At 42.1% G+C, this 26,746-nt stretch overlaps 1 protein-coding gene across 4 annotated transcripts in view; it reads left to right on the forward strand.

Moving 5' to 3' along the window:
* Positions 1-8,828: 8,828 nt before the first annotated feature.
* NEO1 (neogenin 1) overlaps positions 8,829-26,746 on the forward strand; it is a 237,560-nt gene continuing 219,642 nt past the window's right edge. For 3 of the 4 annotated variants that reach the window (XM_069595574.1, XM_069595575.1, XM_069595576.1), the window contains exon 1: positions 9,332-9,979. In XM_069595574.1, the coding sequence (XP_069451675.1) occupies positions 9,850-9,979 (130 nt within the window). In that variant the 5' untranslated portion in view covers positions 9,332-9,849. Of the gene's footprint in view, positions 9,157-9,331; positions 9,980-26,746 lie in introns of those variants that run through there. The other variant, XM_069595573.1, reaches the window with a different exon arrangement.

The following is a 26,746-nucleotide window of genomic DNA, read 5'->3' on the forward strand; positions in this document are numbered from 1 at the left end:
CTTAAGCTCCTCCTCTGTAGAAATTCTGAAATCACTGCGTGACTTCTCAAAAATGCAGATTGCTGGGGCCCACCTGGGAGTCTCTAATTCAAGAGGATTGGCATGAGGTCTGGGAATCTGTGTGTGTGTGTGTTAACTCAGTCTTAGTTGTGAGTGGGATCCTCAATCTTCATTGCAGAATGCGGGATCTTTACTTGGGGCATGTGAGATCTAGTTCCCTGATCAAGGATGGAACCCGAGCCCCCTGCATTCAGAACACGAAGTCTTAGCCACCGGAAGTCCCCTGTGTATGTTTTAAACACAGTCCCTAGGTGACTCTGTGTTTGGAAATCTCTGGGTTAAGTGACAGGAAGACTCCCTCCTAGGAGGAGCACCCTGGAGCCTCTGGGGTAGAGAATCCTCTCTTACATTTGCCCTTGGGTCACTATCATTCCTGCAGTGTTGCCCCCACTGGTGTAGTTCTTGGCTGTCCAGCTGAGGGCATGTGTGAGGAATCTAAAACCCTCACTGGAGGAGCCAACAGACTGGCCTTCCTCTGGTCCTTGGGCCTCTATGTACTGATCCAAACACCAAAGGCTGTGCCAGGCTGGGCCGGGCTCCTCACCTTCCATAGGTGTCAACATGATATATGGGCTTAGTGTCCCCACTGAGTCAGAACCCCTCACCCAAATGTCATTGTCCTACAGGCCCATTTTAAAACATTCTGTACATCCTCCCCAATGATGTAAGCTCTCAATGCTGACCCCTCTTCACAACCATTTCCTCTGTTCCCTGGAAGTCCTACTGGACAGGAAACAAATGCCTCCATTTCCCAAATCTCTGAACCTGCACTCCCTCTATCTCCTGCTTTATTTGAAAGCTCACTCTTTTCTGAGGCCACTTCTGTGGACCCTATTTGTTCAGGGTGATCTCAAGTGACCAGGAGCAGGTATTAATATTCACCTGGGCCCCCACTGTCATTTCTCAATATTTTGCTTATATTTGGGGGCAAAAATGAAAAATCCTAAGCAAAAATTCTGTTCAATTTTGAGAAACATGGCATCGAGGCAACCTGTTCAGTGTCTTTTTTCTTTTCTTTGTTGGTCATCTAATGATGGACATCTGAGTCACTTCTCAGATATCTTAAGTCTAAAGTGGCTTGCAGTACATTGCCTCTGCCCGCTCCCCTTCTTCTCCCTCTCCACCACTTTCAACACCTAGGAAGAGATTGCATGGCAACGTGCATGGCAGGAAAGGTCCAATACAAAAATAGCATTCCCGCTGATTCTTTCTAGAGCAAAACCTGGAAAGAGGCAAGTCTCTTTTTGTTTCCCATTAGTAGTGAGGTTGTGGGGGTAGTAGTGGTGGTGCCTTTGGTGTGGGAGTTTCTCGGCTCAGGATGGGCCAGGAAGGGCTGAGAAAAAGGGACCAAAACACAAGTGGCCCTTATAAAGGACATAAGCTAATGGAATAAATAAGCTTCTTGTGGTTTTTAACGTTGTCTAATCAGCTTCTTAGTGTTGGAGAACTGTCTGTGTGTCGGGGGAGGAGTTATAACCTGGAATAAGGAGACTGATAATCTCTGCTTGAGTCACTGCTTACTTCTGTTATCTAATTACATCACCACCTCTGGTAATCTCTTTTATTTTTTGTCACTTCAAATCCTTTGTGCAAAGCAGCTTGGGGTGTGTATGCGTGTGTGTGTGTGCGGGTTATGTGAGATATGAAAGCTCTATGGTGGGAAACCAGATAGAGCTGAGTTCAGAGCAGTAAGAGGGAAACTCCCAACATTTCCAAAACACACAAGTAGTCCACACAAGGGAAAGCACTGAAGAATACTACCACCTAAAAATTTTACGGTTTCCTTGACTCTCCTGAAACAGTGAACTTCTAGTCTTGAATACATAGTCTTCTCTTTTGTGCTCCTGATCCCTTACTCACACATGGCACCTTCACTCTTCGGTTTTCTTGAGTGCTCCAATTCTTTGACACTATACTTTTATCTTAGTCATTCTGTCCATTCTGGACTTATTTCCTTCCCTATATAGACTAAATGATTTACCACCTCAATAAATTCACTTTCAGAATCCTTGAGTGCCTCAGTTCCTTGTCCTTTTACTTCTGCACCTACACCTAGAAACTCTAGGTCAGTGGAACTATCTACCATCTCTCTTCCTACCGTGCATTGCCTGGTGGAGAAGAATCACCAATGTATCATTACTAATTTCAGCTGCCTCTGCCTGCTTCCCTTCCCCATCTATAGTTCTTCCTCATAACCCTTCTGTGATGCAAACCTTTACTACCCTCCTTAAATACCCTACCACATCCCCTCTTTTCTTGTAGTGATGACCATGTTGCCTACATCATGCATAATATCAAGATGCTCTAGGGGAGCATCTCACAGTGTATCCTCTCACAATCCTATCTGCCTGTACCCATCAGCCTTGGTGTTTCAGATGGTAAAGAATCTGCCTGCAATGCAGAAGACCCAGGTTCGATCCCTGGGTCGGGAAGATCCACTGGAGAAGGGCATGGCAACCCACTCCAGTATTCCTGCCTGTGAATTCCATGGATAGAGGAGCCTGGTGGGCTTCAGTCCATGGGGTCACAAAGAGCCAGACATGACTGAGTGACTAACACACACACACATCTTTGCCTCCTTTTCTGGCTCTTCCCATCCAGGCAAAACCCTTGACTTACATCTAAATTCCCTCCCATAATTTAAAAATCTTTGTATCAACATTAAATATGTATTCCTTAGACAAATGATTATTAAACACCAGGTAGCAAGCTGGGCAATTGAGATACAACAACAAACAGAACACAGCTGCAATGCCTATTGAATTGTTTGGCCCCTCTTCTCTATGAATTGCACATTCCTCCTTTATTTATTTGGTTACAGTGGGAGCTGTCACATTATTCCCTGGATGGTTTGGAGTGGGCATCTAAATCGAGGCTGGCAATCAGTCCTTTCACTGGGAAATTTGTAATTGGGACTGACAGAATCACAAGGAAACAGAGTAACTAGGAAGCTGATAGGAGCGGCCATCTTCTGTGATATGGACCAAGACACACAGAAAGCCGTTCTGCAACAAGAGTGAAGCTGAGGCGGATTCAGAGAAATGTACAGAGACAAGACACTTTCCAAAAGAGGGTTTTTTGAATTCTTTAAGGTGCTCTAGCCTCTGGTTCTATTCCTGAGGTCAGGTCGCATCTTTGTTCTAAGATTCCCGGGTTCTTCCATTAAAATTTCTTTCTGCGTATGATAGTATTTTGTTTTAGGTTTTTGTTACTTGCAATCAAAAAGCAAGATTCTGTCATTCTTACTGAAAAGCTGGACTGCCTTGTTTCGTGAGTGCTGTCTGTTGGCACCCATTCATGTGCCTTTTGAGGATAAAATTTTAGAGGACTGCTGGGCAGCAAATGTCAGAATACTGCCTCTTACTTTCCGTCTTCATTAAGGCGTCACAAGAACGGGACATGCTCAAATACAGCTGAGAGTTGCCTGGAAACCACAAGGCCAGGGTGTAACTCTTCTGTGAAGTCCTTTTCGCCTGTTGCCAGTTGCCTGAGACTACTGAGGTCAGATAATCATGGGCTTTACTGAATTACAGCTGCCAAATTATCTACTACGCTGTTTCTACAGCTATCAATTATGCCCTTTCTCTCTTGAATCTTCAACACGTCCCTCTATATTTGCTCCTCTTATCAGCATTTAAGTCCACTCCCCTCTCAACAAAATCCGTTCGAGATTTCCCAACTCTTTCTTCCTTCTTCTTCTTCCTTGAAAAAGCTGTTCAGACTCAGTGACAAGCCTTAGCCCTCAGGTGGCCTTACTCTCTGCTATAAATGCACTTACTAAGGTTGTAATGACCACCTTATCACCAGATTCAACGGATGTTTTTCAGGTCTTACCTTACCTGACCTTTCAGGAGCACAGGACACTACTGATCACTCCTATAGTCCTGAAACTTTCCTTGGCTTCTGTGGTACCATATGCCTCTGGTTTTCTCTCACAAGTCTGCTTGTTTCTTTGCAAATTCCTCTTTCTGTTCTATACTTTAAACATACTGGTGTTCCTTGGCTTTTCACCTAGTCCTCAACCTTCCTTTCTGTCCTCAACTTCCCTGGGACAATTGAAATGCTTTCTTGGCATTACCATATATGCCCGAGTATAAGACAAACACCCTACCTCTTTCAGCATACAGTAATCTCTCAGAAAAGAGGGAGTCACTTTATGTTCATCCTGACCCTTAAAATGTCCTTGAACAACAAAATGCTCTTTTGGGGGAATGCACATTAGTACACAATGATCTCATTCAATGTTCATCTCGGAGAAGGCAATGGCACCCCACTCCAGTACTCTTGCCTGGAAAATCCCATGGACGGAGTAGCCTGGAAGGCTGCAGTCCATGGGGTCGCTGAGGGTCGGACACGACTGAGCGACTTCACTTTCAATTTTCACTTTTCACTTTCCTGCATTGGAGAAGGAAATGGTAACCCACTCCAGTGTTCTTGCCTGGAGAATCCCAGGGACGGGGGAGCCTGATGGGCTGCCGTCTATGGGGTCGCACAGAGTCAGACACGACTGAAGTGACTTAGCAGTAGCAGTAGCAATGTTCATCTAGAAGCCACCTGACAGAATTGGTAGGAAAGGAAACAAGGAAATTTAACACAGATTTAGAAATTACTTCTAAAAAATTTCTTCATGTTTGCAAATATTGGATGTCCTTGTAAATAAGTCTTTGAAAGATGATATAGAAGAGGATATGATAGTGAATATGATTACAGGATGAATGACATAATGTGATTAGATATTGTGGTCTGGAATAAAATCCCCAGTGACAGTATCATCTATATGGTCAAAAACTTAGGTGGAAGGGGAGATGAGTGCCTTTTAAAACTATGTCAGAGGGACTTCCGTAGTGGCACAGTGGATAAGAATCTGCCTGCCAATGCAGGGGACATGGGTTCCGTCCCTGGTCTGGGAAGATTCCACATGCCACGAGCAACTAAGCTGATGCACCACAACTACTGAGCCTGTGCTCTAGAGCCTGGGAGCTGCAGTGAGCCTGTGTGCAGCAACTGCTGAAGCCCATGCACCCTAGAACCCCTGTCCTGCAAGAAGAAAGTCACCACAATGAGAAGCCTGTGCCCTGCAACGAAGAGTAGCCCTCACTAGCTGCAACTAGAGAAAGCCCAGGCAAAGCAATGAAGTCCTGGTGCAGCCAAAAAAACTGAATAAATAAATAATTTTAAAAAATCTGCCTGCATCTGAAAAAAAAGTACTTTTTTTTTTTTTTAGTGATATCACAGATGCAAAATGTGACTTTGGTGATCATAAATCTGTATCAGGAGTTTCAATAAGATTATTTTTAAAATTACATTTTATAGAAATAAAATGTTTTATTTTAAAAATTACATTTTACATTTTACTTTAAATATGTAATTTCAAGTAAGTATAATTCAATTAATACATTGAACATTATAAGTGGATTCTTGATTATTTCACCTATATCTCTAAAAATTTATACATTCATGTTGACCACAATTTTATTAAGTGGATGGATTTTAATTGGGAAAATGGGGCCTCACTCTGTATTCAGAGGCACCTTACATTTGGGTATATATGGTTTAGTTGATGACTCACCTCTCTCTGGCCCAGGTCTCCCTGTGAAACCCTAGAGGTAAATAACAAACAGTTTGCTGTTTCTACTCAAATGTCACAGACACTTCAAATTAAACTTGTCCAAAGTTAAACTCACACTGTCTCCCATTACTCCTCTTCCTTGATCCCTTCTCAGTGAATGTCACCACCTTCATTCAGTGGCCCAAGCTGAAATCTGTCATCCGTGTCTCCTCTCCCCCCACACCCCTGTGGTTTCTGTCTCTTAAATCTCTCTCTTATCTGTTGCTTCTCTTAATTCCTTCTGCTTTACTCCAGGCCACTGGTATTTTCTTCCCAGACTACTGTTAACAAAAATCTGAACTGGTTTTCTAGGTCTTGTCTCTTTTTAACCTGCACTCCATGAAGCAGCCTGAGTAATCCTTCTAAAATGCGAATCTGATGTCAATTCCCGCTGCAGGGGTAGTCAAGTCCTACCCTTCTCCTTCTGTATTCTCAGTTTAGAGACTCATGGTGCTCCTCTAATTCTTCATCCCTCCTCCTCTCTCCTCCCCTGCCCCCACACACAATTTAGTCAGATTAGATGCACTTACTATGTTTTCCCACACTCCTTATCTTTCCTTACCATAACACTCTTCACACTTCTTTGTTATAATTGTTTATCTTTCCTGCTAGGCTGGGAACCTTGTCTATCTGGCTCACCGTTGCATTCTCCTAACACCTGGAAGGACGCGAGACATAGGCATTATAGACATTAAAATGAAAGGACCAATAATTTTATTATTTCAGCACATCTGGCAAATAAGAGGTCCTCAATAATAGTTGTTGAATTCATAGTCTGTTGTTGAACTAAATATATGTGATTAACTAAAGAAATGTGTAAGAAGCAAAATTAATACTATGAAGGCTTTGTCCTTAAGGAGCACATATTCTTCTGAACTGGGTTTAATCAGAGATGGTTCCCTAGAACAGGTGGCTTTTGGAAGAGAAAGGAAGAAATAGAAATTCTTACCTGCTGCTGCTGCTAAGTCGCTTCAGTCGTGTCCGACTCTGTGTGACCCCAGAGACGGCAGCCCACCAGACTCCCCTGTCCCTGGGATTCTCCAGGCAAGAACACGTGTAAAGTGCAAATGTAAAAATGTCAACATCTACGCAGAAGAAAAGCCATGTTCTTAAGAGATGGATAACTCCTAGTTAAAAAGTGCTGTGACTAGGAAATGTTCTATACTGGGACCTACTTGTCAGGGAGCTAGCTTTCTTTCCTACCTTGGATACTGGTTTTCAGCCAGGGAATCAGCTGCAGCACCTAATTACTGCCAACAATTAAACACTGAACTATATTGCCTCTCTAAAGTTGAAAAGTAATCCTACAGATAATAAGATTCTTACTAAGTTTTATATTCATAGGCTTTATTAAATTTTCATTTAATTTTTCTATCAAAGTACACTTAAATTTCACAGGAATATTTGCTCTAGTTATTTTTGGCCTGTACTTTGATAACTTATGCTAACACAATGGCCAGTCTGTTTTCTTTGCTGTAAAAGTGTCTTTGTGCACTATTCCTTGAACATGGGCCTCACGTTCTAACTTTACTTAGATGAAAAAAAAAAGTGTTAATTTCATGAATGGTTTAATATCACTTCATAGGTTAATATAGTTTAGACTACATAAAATATGTTCACTACTCATATAAATGCGGATTGAGATATTAGTTGAAAATCTTGTTTGGAGAATGAAAATGATATGATGCCTAAGAAAATCTTTTCTGAGATGCCTTACTAACGAAAAGAGAGATTAATTACCCCAAGTGATGATTTTTAAAGGGAACCTCTACAAAGTCATTTACATTGAAACAAGGTGAAGGATCTGAATTCAAGTGTGTCTGGCTTACTTTATGATCTTACTCTTGAATAGTTACAAAATTGTAACTTTTAATCTGGGGCTCCATTTATTAGTAATTAGAGTGGATTTTGTTAAAACTGTGATTTAAGCACAATCCAGCAATATACAACTCAGTCACCCTATTTTACACAAAGTGCTTTAAAGTTTTGATTTAACCCTGATACACACAGTGGACTGATCAATTAACTAGACAGTTCACAAAGGTCATACATGAAAATCAATCTGATTACTTTATTAGTCACAAATCATATATTTTTTGAACTTGGGAGATAAATGCAAATTTTGTTTTAGAACCCACATCACGCATTTTATATTTACAACGAAAATTTCCCAGACTTAGAAATAATGTCTGAATATTAACATTTGCCAGGCAATTTATAGTTTCCAAAGAGCTTTCTCATTAATTATCTCAGAAAACTGAATAATGATGTGATTATTAAAGGTTAATTAAGCAAATACTTGGGAAGTAATTGGGAAGTAATGTATTTCTAATTTAACAGGTCAATCAGGAGTATTTAGGAAATATTTTTGCTGGTTAACAAGTCTAACCAAAACAAAAAGATATTTAGATTGTTTCCCTAGTGGAAAACAATAAGCCTGTGTTTGCTCTTTTAAGAGTCAATTGTTTCGAAGGGTTTCTGATTCCACTGTTTTGATGATTTGAGAGGTTTTACGAGGATTCTGAGCTTATCCCTCCCAATGTTACCGCAAAGCTTACACTGCTTTGTCACTTCAGAATAAAAGAAAATAAAGGGAGAAAGTAATTACGAGATGGCACAGAGGGCTATGGAAGGCAGAGAACTAGCCATCTACTTGTGGAAAGCAACACATTTTGATTACTGAGTATACCGTATACAGAATAATTGTTAACTCATATTAACAATCAAACATGACTCTCCAAGTGCATAACCACACAAATTTTTTTTTTCTCAAAATATTTTCCATGGGTGCAACCTGTACGATTTTCAGTAATCTCATCAGCCGTGTAAGGACAAACTGCTTTCTCCTAACTTTGGGTGGCCTGGTTCTACCTCACGATTACTAAGTGGTTTAAAATCACAACGCTCCAGCTCCCGGTTCACCAGCGAAGAGATGTGATTTCCTGGATCGAAAACGCGAGGTGGCTCGCAAAGGTAGAGGTAAAAGGTCTCAGGTACAGCCCGCGGATCGGCCCAAAGGGGGTCATGGGGTTCCGCCCAGGCCCCCGCACCGGCTGGTGGAGCGGACACCGGCACCTTTGTTTGCGCTCCGCTTCCCTGGACCCCGGCCGAGAGCCGGGGGTGAGGGCGCGGGCCCCGCGGTCCGGGCGGACCTGGCACTGTCCTGGGGAAGCTCGCGGCGAGGGCAGCCCGGCCGGGAAGCAGGAGGTCAGCGGCGGCGCGGTGGGCCCCCTCTCACGGGAGCCGTGCCAGGTCCCAGCAAGAGCCGGGCGGGATCGCTATTGTTTTTGGCTGGCACATAAATCCCCGCGCCGACCCTCTGCGCACCCAGGTTTCCTCCCGGAGGCCATTTGGTTTCCTCTGAGGCCCTATATAGAGGCGCCGGGCCCAGGCTGAAAGAGGTGCGCACCCGCTCCGGCCTCCTGGACAAGCCCGGGCTCGGAGCGCCTCTCATCCTCTGGTCTCCGCAGCCAGAGGCGTCTGGGGAGGTGAGGCGGGCGGCGAGAAGAGAAGGGGTGTGTTTCTCCCGGGTGCGAGGAGGCCAAGTGGAGGAGGAGGTGGAGCAGGAGGAGGAGGAGGAGGAGGATGATCCGCTTCTCCGGGGTTTCCCTGACGCCAGCAGCAGCTCTCGGCGCGCGCTCCCCGCGCCCGTCCGCGGCTCCGGGGAGAAGGGGGAGGGGAATGGGCCTGTCGCCGCGGCCGCGAGGCGGCAGCCGGGATTGCAGCGGGGGCGGGCCGCGCGCGGAGCCGAGAGGGTACGGGCGAGGGAGACGCGCGCCTGCGCGTGCGCGGGGGTGCGCGCCCGGGGTCCCCGCCCCCCACCCCTGCCGCCCGCGGTCTCCGCCCCCCTCGCGCTGGTGTGTGTGGAGCCGGAGTCGGCGGCGGGTGGCGGCGCCTGGAACCTAGAGACGGACCCAGCCCCCCCACCCCCCAGCCCCGGAATGTACTGACTCCCCCCTCTCCGCTCTCCTCCCCTCTCCGCCTCCCTGCAGGAGGGAGGCGCCCCCGAGTCTCCCCTCCCGCGAGAGGGGCCGCGCGGGCCGGGCCGGGTCGGGCTGGAGCAGCGGCGGCGGCCGCCGCGGGAGCCAAGCCTGCAGCGAGGGACCGGCTGAGGCGCGCGGGAGGGAAGGAGGCGAGGGCTCCGCGGTGCTGCCGCCGCCGCTGCCGCTTGCCGGGAAGAGATGGCGGCGGAGCCGGGAGCCTGGCGACTCCTCAGCACCTCCTTCTTCTGGCTATGCTGCCTGCTGCTGCTCGGGCGCCGGGCGCCAGGCGTCGCGGCCGCCAGGAGCGGCTCCCCGCCGCAGTCCTCAGGTAAGCGGCGGCCGCGGGGCGCCGACCCGGGAGGCTCGGGGTGGGGGCGGGGGCTCGGTACCGGCACCGGCGGCGGCTGCGGTGTTTTTGTTTAGGATCCAGGAGGAAACGTGCAGGAACTTCTCTGTCTCGTCTCGGGTTGCGGAGGAGAAAGGGGATCGCGCAGGGTGGAGAGTGAAGTGGGCAGCCTGGGGCGCCGCCAGGAGAGGGGCGGCGGTGGGGGCGCATCGGGGGCTCCTGGGTCTAGTTGTGCGCTTTGTACCCGGAGGCAGGTTCACCCCTCGCCTCCCTCCCCTCCCCCAAGGCTCATCCCACTTGTAAGAGTGGGACATTCTTGTGCTCACACAAGCACCAGTAGAGGCCACTACACACCTCATTAAATAAACAATCGTATGGCCAATTCATTAATTTCAGGAAAGGGGGGGCGGCCTGAACTCCGCATTCCCTGGCCAGGGATTTCCCAGCTGAAGTCCCAGGGAAGCGCTGGTTATCTCCAGGGACTCCTCGTGCGGGATTTGCAGCCCCGAGGCAGCGGAAGAGCCAGGGTGTCCGAGGGATACGACTCACCCCCCGTAACTGGTGGTGTTGACTTAACGATGAGAGCGCCTTGGAGAACAGCTCCAAGTGATTATATCTGTTAGTGTTTCCGTTATGAAAATACCTCGTCTTTCCTGGGGATTACAACAATATTTATAGCCTGTTATCGGGCTGTTAACCTAGGGAATTGTCTAAGTATCCGATTTTAAGTATATGCACGTTGTTTTCAAGTGGCAATATTTAAATATAGTTATCCACAAAAGCTATTTTCAGGCTTTGTAGATCATAGATTATTGAAATCACCTGCATCCCTATTTATTTAAGGGGACCAATGAACAAAACGCCAAACCTGCCCGTAAGGACCTTACTGTATAATTGAGGAGCGGGACACACTCACCAGAAGGGCAGATTAGCATGTAATCTGTTTAAATTGTTTGACCAAGGCGGTGTATCATAAAACTTGACAACTTTCACCTAGTTGCATGAGAGCTGAAATTTTTATATTTGAAAGTCATTTTATCAGGCACAGTGGCAGCTTCTATTCAACTAAACTACTACTTATTTTCCCCTGGTTTATATTTAAAATCACACTGCAATGTAACTTGTCTGATAAAAGCTTTCTTTTTTGATTTCCTCAGAGTATATGTAGCACATAGGTTTTACCAGTGTTAAAAAGTTTTAAACCCAAAGTACTATCAAATCAGCTACATAAACAATAGGTTTTTAGTATCAAGCTTACACTTGTACATTCAACCTGGAGTATACATGTTGGTCCTGAAATGTAAGTACCTGACCCACCCCTTTCTATTCTTGTGGATAAGCAAGAAAAATATAGCTATCATAGAAGACTTATGTAATTTTATATGTAAATTTTTAAATATAGTTCATCATGTTTGTGGTAGGAGTTTCTGTTTAAAATTTTGTCAGTAATTTTGTAAGTAAAGTGCTAGTAATTTTAGATTAATAAAAACAAGAAGTCTCTAAGGAAGTCATGACAACTATTTCACCATTTATTCATTTGATGGACTTTTATTTTGTGCTGATAAGAGGTGAGAAGCATGGCTGAAGTGTGCACTTTGCCTTCATGGAGTTTGCAGTCCTGCGTGTTTAGGAAAGACAGCCATTTAAATACTAATTATATAGTAATTAAGTTGTTCTGATAAGCACTACTGAGAAGACTAGGTTTTGAGAAAGCTTAGACTGCAGGGACCTAACCTAGACTGGGTGTCAGCATGTCAGCAGTGAGATCTTAGTAGGAGCAGAGATGAGGAGACGCGCAGATAATTAGTGGTATAGTTGGGTCTAGAGCCTGAATCTTCTGATTCTCTGCAGAGTGCTTTCCACAATCCATCCAGCCTCACTGCAAAAGGAAAAGGAGTAACTGCAGCTAGGAAGGGTTGGTCAGTTCATTTGCAGGCTGCAAAGACATTTAGGGAATTGAAAAGGGAGTCAGCAGTGACTGAACAAGCTGTTTCAGTAAATCATATGTCTTTTGTCAGTGGCTTAAATTTTTTATTTCCATTAAGGGGTAGACTTAGACACCTTTCTATAGGGGACTATAGCAAATAGGTGGTGGGATATGGAGATACTTGGTAGTAAAAGGAGAACAATAGAGTGTGGGACAGCAGGATAAATGGGGTGTTTTTCCAACATTAGGTAGACGAGAGGTGGTAGAGGAAAGGGGAGGACTGATGAGAGAAAATGGTCAGCAGTGGAAGAGGGTTGGAAGTGATTAGGTACATGGTCTTCGGGAAGGAAGGAGAAGCAGATGACTGGAAAGATGTGCAGGGACCAAGAGAAAGAGGACAGGACAGAGCCGCCTGTGCAGTGCGAGTCTTCTCTGACTAGAATGATGAGGAATGGTGCACAGGTGGAATTAGGGGCCAGGATGGAGACTGGTCGGAAAACAATGTGAGAGCTCATTTGAAATCTGAAGTTCCAGTTTCAAGAGACTCGATCAGCTGTGTACACTTTCAATGGCAACTTTTTGTATCCCAAGAGCAGAATTAGTGAGAAGTTTTAATTCAGTATTGATTACTTCTGAGTTACATGAAACGTAGAAATTGTTTTTTTAAAGCTTTTATTAAAATAATCAAATATTCAATTTTCTGATCAAATTGCAGAAGAATATTTGATAAAAGGTCACAATGACACTGAGGCTAGCCTTGACCTAGAGTTCAGAGGTGTACTATAGAGGCCATGTAGCTATACTTCTCATTTAAGGTAAGACTTCTCTTGTTAACATCCTGCATAGGTGATTATCAGCCAGAATCATTAATTTGATGATGTGATTCATTACCTCACAAAGTAGTCTGTTCCTGTTTCAAATAACTTGTTAGTTTTTTAAACTAACAGAGCATAACTTTGTTTTATGCAGTACATTTAACTTTACTTTTCACCCTCCCCATCTTTCTTGAATTTTTTTCTCTTTTCTTGCCTTTTTTAGGTATTACCCTATCTCTTGATTCATCTCGTACTCCTGTAATCAGTTCTGCATTTGTTTTCAGGTTTTTCTTTCATCTTCTCACTGCATATTGGTGTCTGAGTTCGATCTTATTCTGTATATTTCACTTGTCTTCAGTTGCTGATTTGAGCTAATGACTCTCCTGGTCCCCTCTTCACGTATCACACTCTAGCTTCACTGAAGAGGTACCATACATTACATAAAACCAAAGGTAAACTTATCTTTGCTCCTCTTCTCTCATCTCTTCTCTCCAGACAATAACAAACCAGTTTCTGGTCTGGGACTCTTACACTGATTGATTGATTACATGGACTTGTCTTCCTTTGTTACCTGCCTTGGACATCACTGTTCATTACTCAACCAAGTTGAGATTTAGAAGTCACCCTGGACTCTTCCCCTCCCTCTTTCCCCTAGCTGGTTTGTGTGTGTGTGCTCAGTCGTATCTGACTCTTTGCCAGCCCATGGACTGTGGCCCGCCAGGCTCCTCTGTCTATGGAATTCTCCAGGCAAGATGGGTTACTGGAATGGGTTGGCATTTCCTCCTACAGGGGATCTTCCCAACCCAGGGACTGAACACTCGTCTCCTGTGTCTCTTGCATTGGCAGGGGTTCCCTGGGGAGCAACCCCAACTATAGCCAATGGTTCTTGATTTTTACCTCCTAAGTATTTCTTGAATCATCACCACCTCACTGAGAGTAACAACAGTGGCTCTGTAATTAATCTCTTTATCTCCACAGTTAGCCTGCCCAAATGAGCTTTCTTGTATATTTTTTTCTGAGCATGCCACCGTGCTGCTTATAATCTCATAGTAGTGCTCCATAGCTTGCATGTTCGAGTATAAACTTCTTGGCATGGAAATGGTGAGGCATTTGTGTCTTTTACCACAGGCTCCCGCACTCCCAGTTTAAAACCTCATTTCTTCTAATGTGTGCCCGGTGGTCCACCTCTCCAGGTTAACTTCAGGTCTCCAGGCCTTTGTTCATGCTGTTCTTTCTTCCTGGTAATGCCACTTCCCATCTTATCTACTTTTGAAACTCACACTCATCTGTCCAGTGAATTTTTCTCTCCTGGCCTGCACCCCCAAAGAGACTTAGAGTCATCACTCTCTGTGTCCCTATGGCTCTTTGAGTCCTTTTCATGTAGTGTCACTTATTTCTTATTTTCTCTACTAGTCTGAACCTCTTGAGGGTTTGGATTTTTCTTACCTGGTGTAAAACAAGCATCTGGCGCAGAATTGATTACCGCGAATTGTTTCTTTATTGAATACTGGATCTTTTATTTTTAACTCCTGGGCCTTATAGCACAAGTCTGATTCCTTTGTATGATGGTCCTTCACATGTCTGATGACAAAAATTTTGTGTGTGTGTATGGGTTGCTTCTCCTCTTCTTTCTAAATTAATCATCCTAATTCCTTCAACCACTCTTCATATTGCTTAGTTTTCCACCTTTTGTGAGCTTGGCCATCTTTTTCTGGATATGCTGCAGTTTTAGTATTTAGCAGTTTTGTCATCTTAGGAAAGATCAGTGATCATACTAATTGATCTGTAAACAGAGGCTAATGCCCTGCTTTGCCTACATAATAGAATGAAGTATAAAAGAGTTTATAGATTTGCAGGGTGAGTGCTCAGAGATTAGAAATGTGACTGCTTTTAGTAAACCATATGAAAATTTATATGTGAATGGTGAAAAAAGACTTACCATATAGAGGCTGAGGATTTGAACATGACTCATGGTTCTATACATTGCCATACATCTGCTTGGGGCTGTAGGCAGGCAAGAATAATACCTTGCTTATCTGAGTTATCAGAAGAATACAGTGTCTTAAGAAAATTGTTGATAAACTGAAAAGTACAGTGTCTGTGTAGAAAGAATGGTTTTAATGCTTTTTATGAACTTAAAAATGTAATATAATTCTGTTAAATTTTTTGGAAGTGTAGTTTTTTTTTTTCCAACGTTGATCATTGTTGGTTTCTTTATTACTTCTTGCTAATATAAAATATAGAGATAATATTAATCTTATTATGTGGAAGCTCTATATTTAGTAGTCTTTCTTGCCAAACCCTTCATTTTTTTTTACTTACTTTTGTGTGATTGGGAGATGTTTACCAGGCAGTTGGTGGTGTTTTGGCTTCTGGGTAAAATTGCATCAACAATAGGAAAGTAGTCAGGGGAAATGACTATAGTTAAGATCTTGTTGATCAGAGAGCTAATGAGGTGAGAAAAAAAATCTTATGTTTATGACTTTTTCAAAATTGATTTTTGTCATGGGACACAAGCAGTGAAAGATGATATTAAAATATAGCCCCAATATTGGGATTTGTTCTGAATCAAATGAATTTTTTGACTAAAAATTTTTGGAAATAGAGACAGAAAATTTCATATAGACCTCCTGGTATAATTTTGGTATTTTTCTTTCTAGTCACATAATTTTTATGTTGTAATCGTGGTATATGTACAACCTTTTATGTACATTATGCCATTTTTCTTTGTTACCACACTATCTTTAAATCATCAATTAAAAATTTTTAAAATACTTAAATGCATGTTTGTTTGAAGGAAAAGAAAAAGTACCTAAAGTAAAACTTCCACCAACAAATTCCTTTTTTTAACCCATAAATAACCACTTCTAATACTTTTCCTTCTGTATTTATATATGTGTATGGTTTTGTGTTTTACACATATGCAAGATCGTGCTACTTACTGTTTTTCAATTTGTTTTTGGTTGACAGTGTGTTGACAATCTTTCCATGCCACTACCTACAGATTTTCCTAGAATATTTAAAATGTCTGTATACTATTCCAGTGGATCAGTGCAATATTAATAGTGGCCACTAAAAGTACTATATATTGAGTACTCACTGAGCTGTAAGTGCTGTGCCGTGCTCTAATACACGTGTTAAATCCAGTAGACAACCCTGTGAGGAAGATTGTAATATCTCCCCATTCTACAGGTGAGGTAACTGAGTCTGAAATATTAAGTGAATTGTCATAGGCCTCACAGCTCTGATGTGGAAAAGTTGGCATTCAGGTGTAGTTCTTTATTGGTCCAAAGACCGATCATTATACTGACCTTTGGTATACTGCATACTGCTGCTAATGATTATTTTCCTTTTATGGATGTTGATGTTGTTTTCAATATTTTGCTCTAATAGGAAATGCTGTAATGAACATATAGTCTTTCCCTCTATATTTTGGATTCCCACATATGGGATTATTGGTGAAAAGGTAATTTTTCTGTGTATGTGGGAATCAGGGTTCCATTAATTTTGAAAGAGTAATGAGATCATTAAGAATAATATCATTGACCTGTACTTTAACGATTCTTCAAGACATTTTCATCTTTAATTGTGAACTTAAGGTCAATATTTTGAAATGCAGGTCCCATAGCTTCTCTGTTTTGACTCGAAACTGAAGAGATTAATTACTTAATTAATAAGTAATTTCAAAGGTCACTTCTATCTCCAAGTTTTTATAACTCTGAAGTCTATAAAATTAAGTGGTAGGTTTATCTCAGCTAACTGACTTCTGTTCCATTCGTGTGTTTGAACAGATTAGTTATGTTCTTTGATTCAAGAATTACCTTTTGTCATTCTTGAAAGCCCAAGTTACTGTACATCGTTTTTCCCCCCTAATGTGAAGTTGGATATGATTGGGAGAATCTTTTAAGTTGCCTATTAATGGTCATATATAATTTTACTTCCTGTGTGTAAAGATAGCTTTAGGGCTGATTTCAAGAAATAAAGTTTCAGTGTTAAGCAGTTGTAACATGTTTTAAGTTGCAGTATTACTTGAAATATTAGATAATTTTAGGCTTATAAGGGATGTAAACTAAACTGGCAAGGTTACTGATCTAGTTGAAAAGAGCAGATTTTGATTCTCCCTTTGACTTGCTTATGTAAAGAAAGGGGAGAGAGAGAGGTAGTGGCTTTTTATGTCTTATTTCACTAAAATCAGTACTTGAGTTCTTCTTTTTAAAGAGTTAGCAGTTGGACAGTTTGAGATTCACATTGTGTCTTTGCTTTTCCTATTAAAAAGAATCATGAGAAACAACCTCTTTTTTTTGAAAAAAATTTTTTATTGAAGTATAGTTGATTTACAATGCTATTATTAAAAAGAGATTCATTTATATATATATTTTTTCATATTCTTTTCCATTATAGTTTATTTTAGGATATTGAATACAAATCCCTGTGCTGTACAGTAGGACCTGTTCATCCATTTTATGTATGATATGATAAGTCACTTCAGTCGTGCCCAACTCTGTGTGACCCCATAGACGGCAGCCCACCAGGCTCCCCAGTCCCTGGGATTCTCCAGGCAAGAACACTGGAGTGGGTTGGCATTTCCTTCTCCAATGCATGAAAGTGAAAAGTGAAAGTGAAGCCACTCAGTTGTGTCTGCCTCAGCGACCCCATGGACTGCAGCCCGCCGGGCTCCTCCGTCCATGGGATTTTCCAGGCAAGAGTACTGGAGTGGGGTGCCACTGCCTTCTCCACCTGTTGTTGCAGATGACATTAAAAAATAACTTCTTTAAACTCGTTTTTTGGCAGGAAATTTTCAATTTAATTTTGTAGTCAGTTGGATAGTTGTTGTATAGCCAAAACTAAAAATCAAGGTAGTTTTGACTAGTTGCAAACATGTTATCTTGGAGGTATAATTATGCCAAAGCCGTGCACTGTGGAGTTACTAAGATTCATTGGACATGTTTTCTATCCTTAGGAAACCTCGGTCTAATAGCGGAGATAATAACTTAATTTGGAGAGAGAAGGTATAATTACTACTGTAGGTGGAAAAACAAATTCTGGAATTATTGTGTTACTGTTAATCAAAATAATAGTACTGCTTTTCCCATAGTTTTGGTTCTATGTGTTTAGAGTAGTCCCAACTTAGTTTTAACAAGTCAGTAGACTAGAAGTCTCAAAGGGAGTTATTTTTCATTTCCTCTGAGTGAAATGATTATTGGAATGTTTGAATATATGAGAATGCTAATAATGGAACCATCTAGGGGTTCAGCTACTTCCATGTCTTCGGGAAATCCGGAGATTGATCGTACAGGTTTTCAGGATTTATTTATTACTGGTCAGTAATAGCCAATAAAACTTACAGAGGAGCCCTGAGCAGAGTAAATTTTTAAAATGATAACCTCATGGAAACTGAATACAGAATATTTGTTTCTCAGCTGCAAAGTGAGTGAGTAAAAAAATTACCAAGATATATCCTTATATTAAGGTCTAATTAAGATGATAATATTATCATATACAAATTCAGGGAATAGAATAACAAATTGCAAGTTTTATTTATAATTTTTTACTCGTAGCATGACTTTTCAGGTAAAAACTAAAATTTGAGGATCTTTTTGGTTAATTCTTGAAAGCTTTTGGTTTGAAGAGTGTTGTTAGTTGTTTCAAAGTTACACAATGTTGTATATCCAGGAGATGGTGTGTATTGTGGCGATTAGTGAAGTGAAAGTGAAAGTCGCTCAGTCGTGTCTGACTCTAGGCCAGAATACTGGAATGGGTAACCTTTCCCTTCTCCAGGAGATCTTCCCAACCCAGGGATTGAACCCAGGTCTCCCGTACTGCAGGTGGATTGTTTACCAGCTGAGCCACAAGGGAAGCCCCCTTTATTAATGACACCCCAACTACATAGAAGTCAACTGTCTTGAACCCTCACTTCCAAAACACAGCTGAAGACTAGAGGATAAAAGAAATAATCAAAATCTGTATATCAAAGTAAATAAGTTTCTCAGCGTCCCCGAAGTCTTTGTTTAGAGCCTGTTTATCTTTAATTCACGTGTAGTTCTAGCAAACTCTGTTATCTGATTTCTGAGTCCATAGTTGGTCAGAACTGGTTGGAAGACTTATTTTGGAAATGACCTTTAACAACAGCAATTAGTCACCTTTGTAAGGAAGAAGATGTAAAATAAGTATAAGAACACAAAGATCTTCTCTTAAACAGGAGTGGTTGTCTCAGCCAGACTGAGGAGTTTCTTTTCCTTTCCATCTCTGCTAATGGATATTTCCTGCCCTTGGCCATTTCTTTTGCCCCTCCTTCTATAGATACAGTCACTGTCTGGGAAGAGATATCTTCCCTCAGAAATCTCTGGAGTCCCATCTCATTTCAGAGTATCCGTGTGAGTCCAGTTCGGCCCTTGAGGTGGGAGAAAAGGAAATGTGAGTAGAAAGGGAGGTGAGGTGACAGGGCAGGGTTTCTTCTCTGCTAGTCCCTGCCCCTCAGGCTGTAGAATTTCTCTATTAGCAGCATTTTAAACCCTGATGGCTCAAATATTTATATGAATTTAAATTTGGGGAGTGACATTAATTGTTGATTTGATTTTAAGAAAATAAAAAATATTTTAAAAATTTCAAACAATATGTAAAATAAAATGAGATCATATATTTCAACCCACTCCCCAGAAATGATAATCACTTTTAATAGCTATGGACTTTCTGTTTTATGTATACAATTAAATCTTTATATAATATATACATATACAAGTGAGATTGTGCCATGCATTCTGTTTTCCAGCTTGTTTTGGGACATCTTTCCATTGTAAGTACATATAATTTATCACAGCTATTTTGATAGTCACATGGTATTTTATAGGTGTGTCATAATTTATTTAACCAATTCCATTTAATGTTCTCAAATTATTTATTGCAATCATATGCAGTGAACCCACTTTAACAAATGTCTTTGCGCACATGTTCGAATATACTATAGAATAAGTTTGTAAATGGTGGAATTGTAGGATAAAACTGCGTGTGTTAAAATTTTTGCTAGTTATTTCCAAGTTGTTCTTCAAAACGCTGATTTTTCTCTATCAACAGCCTGTTTATCCACACACTTGCCAAAATATTATTTTCAGACCTCAGGCTTTGTCAGTCTGATAGATGAATAAAATATATCTCTTTAAATTTTATATTTTAAAATTATTAATGGAGTTGAGCATCTTTCAGATTTTTGTTAATGGTTTATATTATTTCTGAGAATTGTCTGTCTTTTGTTCCTATTCCTTTAGTTAGTTAGTTAAGTCGCTCAGTCGTGTCCGACTCTTTGCAACCCTGTGGACTGTAGCCCACCAGGCTCCTCCATCCATGGGATTCTGCAGGCAAGAATACTGGAGTGGGTTACCATTTCCTTCTCCAGGGGATCTTCCCGACTCAGGGATCAAACCCAGGTCTCCAGCATTGTAGGCAGATGCTTTAGCCCCTGAGCCACCTATCCTTTCTCAAATTGATGGTTCATTTATAAATATAAATTAGATAATATACTTAAGAATAGGAACAATTTAAAACTACTGTCAAAACTCGCATGGCTACTTGTGGTTTTCACAAAATGAGAGGCACACAGAGTAGTTGAGTCAGTCTGCTTACCCGACTTCTGCTAGCCACTGCTAATATTTGCTTGATGTGGATTCATAAACTTTCAAACGGTTCTATTTTGAAGGAAAAAAAATCTTAATCATTGATTTGAGTGAAAAATGGGAGTTGAAACATGGTATTACCTCTTTTAAGACAGGGTAACTACTTTTAGTTTAGAATAAGTTCAGTTAATCAAATATTTGAAGGCTGGTTTGTCTCAAGATACCAAGGTGGTTTAAAGTGGAAAGTGGATTAAAGATGCAACAGGAAAGACAGGTTTAAGGGACAGGATCTGATTTCCATTTTTGAATACCCTGAGACAGAGATGCCAGCATAACGTCTCTGTAAAGGTATTACAGAATTGGGAGGTCTGGCTAGAAATGTAGGTTCAAGAGTTGTCTAATAGAGGTGATACTTCAAGCCATGGTGGTGGTGGTTTAGTTGCTAAGTGGTGTCCAACTCTTGCGACCTCATGTACTGTAGCCTGCCAGGATCCTCTGTCCATGGGATTCTCTAGGCAAGAATACCGGAGTGGGCTGCCATTTCCTTCTCCAGGGGATCTTCCTGACTCAGGGATCAAACCCGGGTCTCCTGCATTGCAGGCACGTTCTTTACCCACTGAGCTACAGAGACAAGATCATTTCCCTGAGGAAGGAAGAAGAAAACCTAGGGCAAAGACTTCAAAGTATACCCTTCATTGGGTGTCCAAAGGAATGAAGTAGTACTGTGTCTGCAGAAAAAGGTAAGTACCTAGAATCAGAGCTATGCAAAATGATAAAATTCATTTAGCTCCTGGATATCTTATTTAGAAACATTTGTGTGAATAAATGGGATAATGATAAAGTAATCTTTGTTATTTTCCCTTACCTCTACGTGCATGTCGTGGCCCTAGGTTAGAGTGCTAGGCAGGGAGAGGGAGGCTTACAAAGACAATTCTGAGTAATTCTTTGCTATAAATAACATATGTAATAACTTACCACTCTACTGAACTGAGGTAGGCAGTAAATGAATTGTGTGTTCATGCTTAGAACAGAACCTGGTTTATCTTAATTACTCATTAAACATAAACTCTTGTTTTTTATTATTTTTATAAACCAAATGGAGATGCTAGCTAAAGATACATGAAAATTAGATAAAATTTATATAAGTTGGTTTATATTATCTGATGATGGCAACCCACTCCAGTGTTCTTGCCTGGAGAATCCCAGGGACAGCAGGGCCTGGTGGGCTGCCGTCTTGGGGTCGCACAGAGTCGGACACGACTGAAGTGACTTAGCACGTATTACTAGATTGTTAAATGAGTGAATTTATGTAGGGAAGGATAAAAATTTGTTTAGTTTGGAGTGTCTGGTTAAAAAGTTTCTTGGAGGAGGTAAGACTTGAGCTGGTTTTGAAGGCATGAGTAAGATTTTTATTTGGGCAGGCTCTTCTGGCAAGGAGAGTGAAAGGAAGAGCAGTAGGAGTTGAGGCAGAATGTTCTTGATCAGGAAACTGTTTCTTGAAAAGGCTCACTTCTGTTACTCTGAAGTTTATCATTTGTTATGAAATGGAGGGGTGATTATTAGATGATGAAATCATAGGCCAGATAATCTTTTAAAGATTCTGATGCTAGAAAGGAAGCTGGAGGTAGTGCTTGTTCCAGTTTTTAATGCCTGAAAATTGACCTTATCGTGACATATTTGTTTCCTAAAATCTGCTAGGCATCATGAGTATCTTTTCTGAAACATTTGATTTCTCTGGATTTTATTCAGAACTGCCGAAATAAGCTTCAGGATGATGTGTATCGGGAAGTTTTGAGCAATTAAATTTTTGCTACTTTTATCAAGAGATCCTGTTGATGGGTGGGGTTGTGTTCCCTCCCTGCTATTTGACCTGAGGCCAAACTATGGTGGAGTTAATGAACATAATGGTGGCCTCCTTCGAAAGGTCCCAAGCATGCACTGCTGCACTCAGTGCCCCCAGCTCTGCAGCAGGCTGCTGCCAGCCCTTGCCTCCACCAGAGACTCCTGGACCCTCACGGGCAAGTCTGGATCAGTCTCTTGTGGGGTCACTGCTCCTTTATCCTGGGTCCTGGTGCACACAGTTTTGTTTGTGCCCTCCAAGAGTCTGTTTCCCCAGTCCTGTGTAAGTTCTGGCGGCTCTATGGTGGGTTAATGGCAACCTCCTCCAAGAGGGCTTATGCCGTACCCAGGTCTACTGCACCCAGAGCCCCTGCCCTTGCAGCAGTCCACTGCTGACCTGTACCCCACAGGAGACACTCAGACACAACTCTGTTTCACTCTCTGTGGGGTCTCTGGGTTCTGGTGCACCCAAGGTTTGTTTGAGCCTTCTGAGCATCTCTGGCAGGTATGGGATTTGATTCTAAATGTGATTTCACGATTTTGCCCCTCCTACCATCTTGCTGGGGCTTCTCCTTTGCCCTTCAACTTGGGGTATCTCCTCAAAGTCACTCCAGTCCAGTTATCTTCATTAACTCCACCATAGTTTGGCCTCAGGTCAAATAACAGGGTGGGAACACAGCCCCACCCATCAACAAAAAGTTGGATTAAAGATTTACTGAGCATGGCCATGCCCATCAGAACAAGACCCAGTTCCCCTTCAGTCAGTCTCTCCCATAAGGAAGCTTTCAGAAGCCTCTTACCCATTTCCATCAGAGGGCAGACAGAATGAAAACCACACAGAAAACTAACCGGTCTGATCACATGGACCACAGCCTTGTCTCACTCAGTGAAAATATGAGCCAGGCAGTGTAGGGCCACCCAAGACAGATGGGTCATGGTAGAGAGTTCTGACAAAACGTGGTCCACTGGAGAAGGGAGTGGCAAACCACTTCAGTATTCTTGCCTTGAGAATGCCATGAACAGTATGAAAAGGCAAAAAGATAGGACACTGAAAGATGAACTCCCCAGGTCGGTAGGTGCCCAATATGCTACTGGAGATCAGTGGAGAAATAACTCCAGAAAGAATGAAGAGACAGAACCAAAGCAAAAACAACACCCAGTTGTGGATGTGACTGGTGATGGAAGTAAGGTTCGATGCTGTAAAGAGCAATATTGCATAGGAACCTGGAATGTTAGGTCCATGAATCAAGGCAAATGGGAAGTGGTCAAACAGGAGATGGCAAGAGTGAACATCGACATTTTAGGAATCTGTGAACTAAAATGGGCTGGTGTGGGTGAATTTAACTCAGATGACCATTATATCAACTACTATGGGCAAGAATCCCTTAGAAGAAATGGAATAGCCATCATAGTCAACAAAAGAGTCCAAAATGCAGTACTTGGGTGCAATCTCAAAAACGACAGAATGATCTCTGTTAGTTTCCAAGGCAAACCATTCAGTATCACAGTAATTCCAAGTCTGTGTCCTGATCAGTAATGCTGAAGAAGCTGAAGTTGAATGGTACTATGAAGACCTACAGGCCTTCTAGAACTAACACCCCCAAAAGATGTCTTTTTAAACATTGTAGGGGACTGGAGTGCAAAAGTAGGAAGTCAAGAAATACATGGAGTAATACGCAAATTGGGCCTTGGAGTACAGAATGAAGCAAGGCAAAGGCTAATAGAGTTTTGTCAAGAGAACGCACTGGTCATAGCAAACACCCTCTTACAACAACACAAGAGAAAACTCTACACATGGACATTACCAGATGGTCAGTACTGAAATCAGATTGATTATATTCTTTGCAGCCAAAGATAGGGAAGCTCTATACAGTCAGCAAAAACAAGACTGGGAGCTGACTGGCTCAGATCATGGACTCCTTATTGCCAAATTAAGACTTAAATTGAAGAAAGAGGGAATACCACTAGACCATTCAGGTATGATATAAATTAAATCTCATGATTATACAGTAGAAGTGGCAAATAGATTCAAGGGGTTAGATCTGGTAGAGTGCCTGAAGAACTATGGATGGAGGTTCGTGACATTGTACAGGACACAGTGATCAAGACCATCCCCAAGAAAAAGAAATGCAAAAAGGCACAATGGTTGTCTGAGGAGGCCTTACAAATAGCTGTGAAAAGAAGAGAAGCAAAAGGCAAAGGAGAAAAGGAAAGATACACCCATTTGAATGCAGAGTTCCAAAGAATAGCAAGGAGAGATAAGAAAGCCTTCCTCAGTGATAAGTACAAAGAAATAGAGGAAAGCAATAGATTAGGAAAGACTAGAGATCTCTTCTGGAGAAGGCAGTGGCAACCCACTCCAGTACTCTTGCCTGGAAAATCCCATGGGCAGAGGAGCCTGGTAGGCTGCAGTCCATGGGGTCGCTAAGAGTCAGACACGACTGAGTGACTTCACTTTCACTTCTCACTTTCATGCATTGGAGAAGGAAATGTCAACCCACTCCAGTGTTCTTGCCTGGAGAATCCCAGGGATAGGGGAGCCTGGTGGGCTGCCGTCTATGGGGTCACACAGAGTTGGACACGACTGAAGTGACTTAGCAGCTTAGCAGCAGCAGAGATCTCTTCAAGAAAATTAGAGATACCAAGGAACATTTCATGCAAAGATGGGCACAATAAAGGACTGAAGTGGAATGGACCTAACAGAAGCAGAAGATATTAAGAAGAGGTGGCAAGAATACACAGAAGAACTATACAAAAAAGATCTTCATAACCCAGATAAGCACGGTGGTGACCACTCATCTAGAGCCAGACATCTGGAATGCGAAGTCAAGTGGGCCTTAGAAAGCATCACTATGAACAAAGCTAGTGGAGGTGATGGAATTCCAGTTGAGCTGTTTCAAATTCTAAAAGATGGTGCTGTGAAAGTGCTGCACTCAATATGCCAGCAAATTTGGAAAACTCAGCAGTGGCCACAGGACTGGAAAAGGTCCGTTTTCATTGCAATCCCAAAGAAAGGCAATGCCAAAGAATGCGCAAACCACTGCACAATTGCACTCATCTCACACCCTAGCAAAGTAATGCTCAAAATTCTCCAAGCCAGGCTTCAACAGTACATGAACCATGAACTTCCAGATGTTCAAGCTGGATTTAGAAAAGGCAGAGGAACCAGAGATCAAATTGTCAACATCTGTTGGATCATTGAAAAAGCAAGAGAGTTCCAGAAAAACATTTACTTCTGCTTTATTCACTATGCCAAAGCTTTTGTTTGTGTGGATCACAACAAACTGGAAAATTCTGAAAGAGATGGGTATACCAGACCACCTTACCTGCCTCCCAAGAAATCTGTATGCAGGCCAGGAAGCAACAGTTAGAACTATACATGGAACAACAGACTGGTTCCAAATTAGGAAAGGAGTACGTCAAGGCTGTGTATTGTCACCCTGCTTATTTAACTTCTATGCAGAGTACATCATGAGAAGTGCTGGGCTGGATGAGGCACAAGCTGGAATCAAGATTGCCGGGAGAAATATCAATAACCTCAGATATGCAGATGACACCACCCTTATGGCAGAAAGCAAAGAACTAAAGAGCCTCTTGATGAAAGTGAAAGAGGAGAGTGGAGAAGTTGGCTTAAAATTCAATGTTCAGAAAACGAAGATCATGGCATCTGGTCCCATCACTTCATGGCAAATAATTGGGGAGACAGTGGAAACAGTGACAGACTTTATTTTTTGGGCTCCAAAATGACTGCAGATGGTGACTGCAGGCATGAAATTAAAAGACTCTTGCTCCTTGGAAGAAAAGTTATGACTAACCTAGACAGCGTATTAAAAAAAAACACATTAGTTTGCCAGCAGAGTTCATCTAGTCAAAGCTATGGTTTTTCCAGTAGTCATGTATGGATGTGAGAGTCGGACTGTAAAGAAAGCCGAGCATCAAAGAATTGATGCTTTTGAACTGTTGTGTTGAAGACTCTTGAGAGTCCCTTGCGCTGCAAGGAGATCCAACCAGTCCATTCTAAAGGAAATCTGTCCTGAATATTCATTGGAAGGACTTAATGCTGAAGTGAAACTCTAATACTGTGGCTACTTGATGCAGAGAACTGACTCATTTGAAAAGACGCTGATGCTGGGAAGGATTGAAGGCTGGAGAAGGGGATGACAGAGGATGAGATGGTTGGATGGCATCACTGACTTAATGGACATGAATTTGAGTTAACTCTGGGAGTTGGTGATGGAGAGGGAAGCCTGGCGTGCTGCAGTCCGTGGGGTTGCTAAGAGTTGGACACGACTGAGTAACTGAACTGAAGAGATCCTTATTTTTAAAAAATTTTGTAGAAGCTTTGTGGAATAGTGTACTACTACTTCAGAGTAGGTGTATTTATGTAAGAGATTTTGTAGTTTCAAGAATCAGTCTTATCTATCAGCAATTAAAATTTGTGGGTAAAAATATCAGATAATATGGTAATAACTCGATATGTAGTTCCACTTTAAGAGTATTTTAAATTTGCCTCTGCATATGCATAATATTTTGGCCTTTGATATGAAGTTCTCATGTTACA

This window comes from Ovis canadensis, chromosome 7 (assembly GCF_042477335.2).
Source record: "Ovis canadensis isolate MfBH-ARS-UI-01 breed Bighorn chromosome 7, ARS-UI_OviCan_v2, whole genome shotgun sequence".
NCBI lineage: Eukaryota > Metazoa > Chordata > Mammalia > Artiodactyla > Bovidae > Ovis > Ovis canadensis.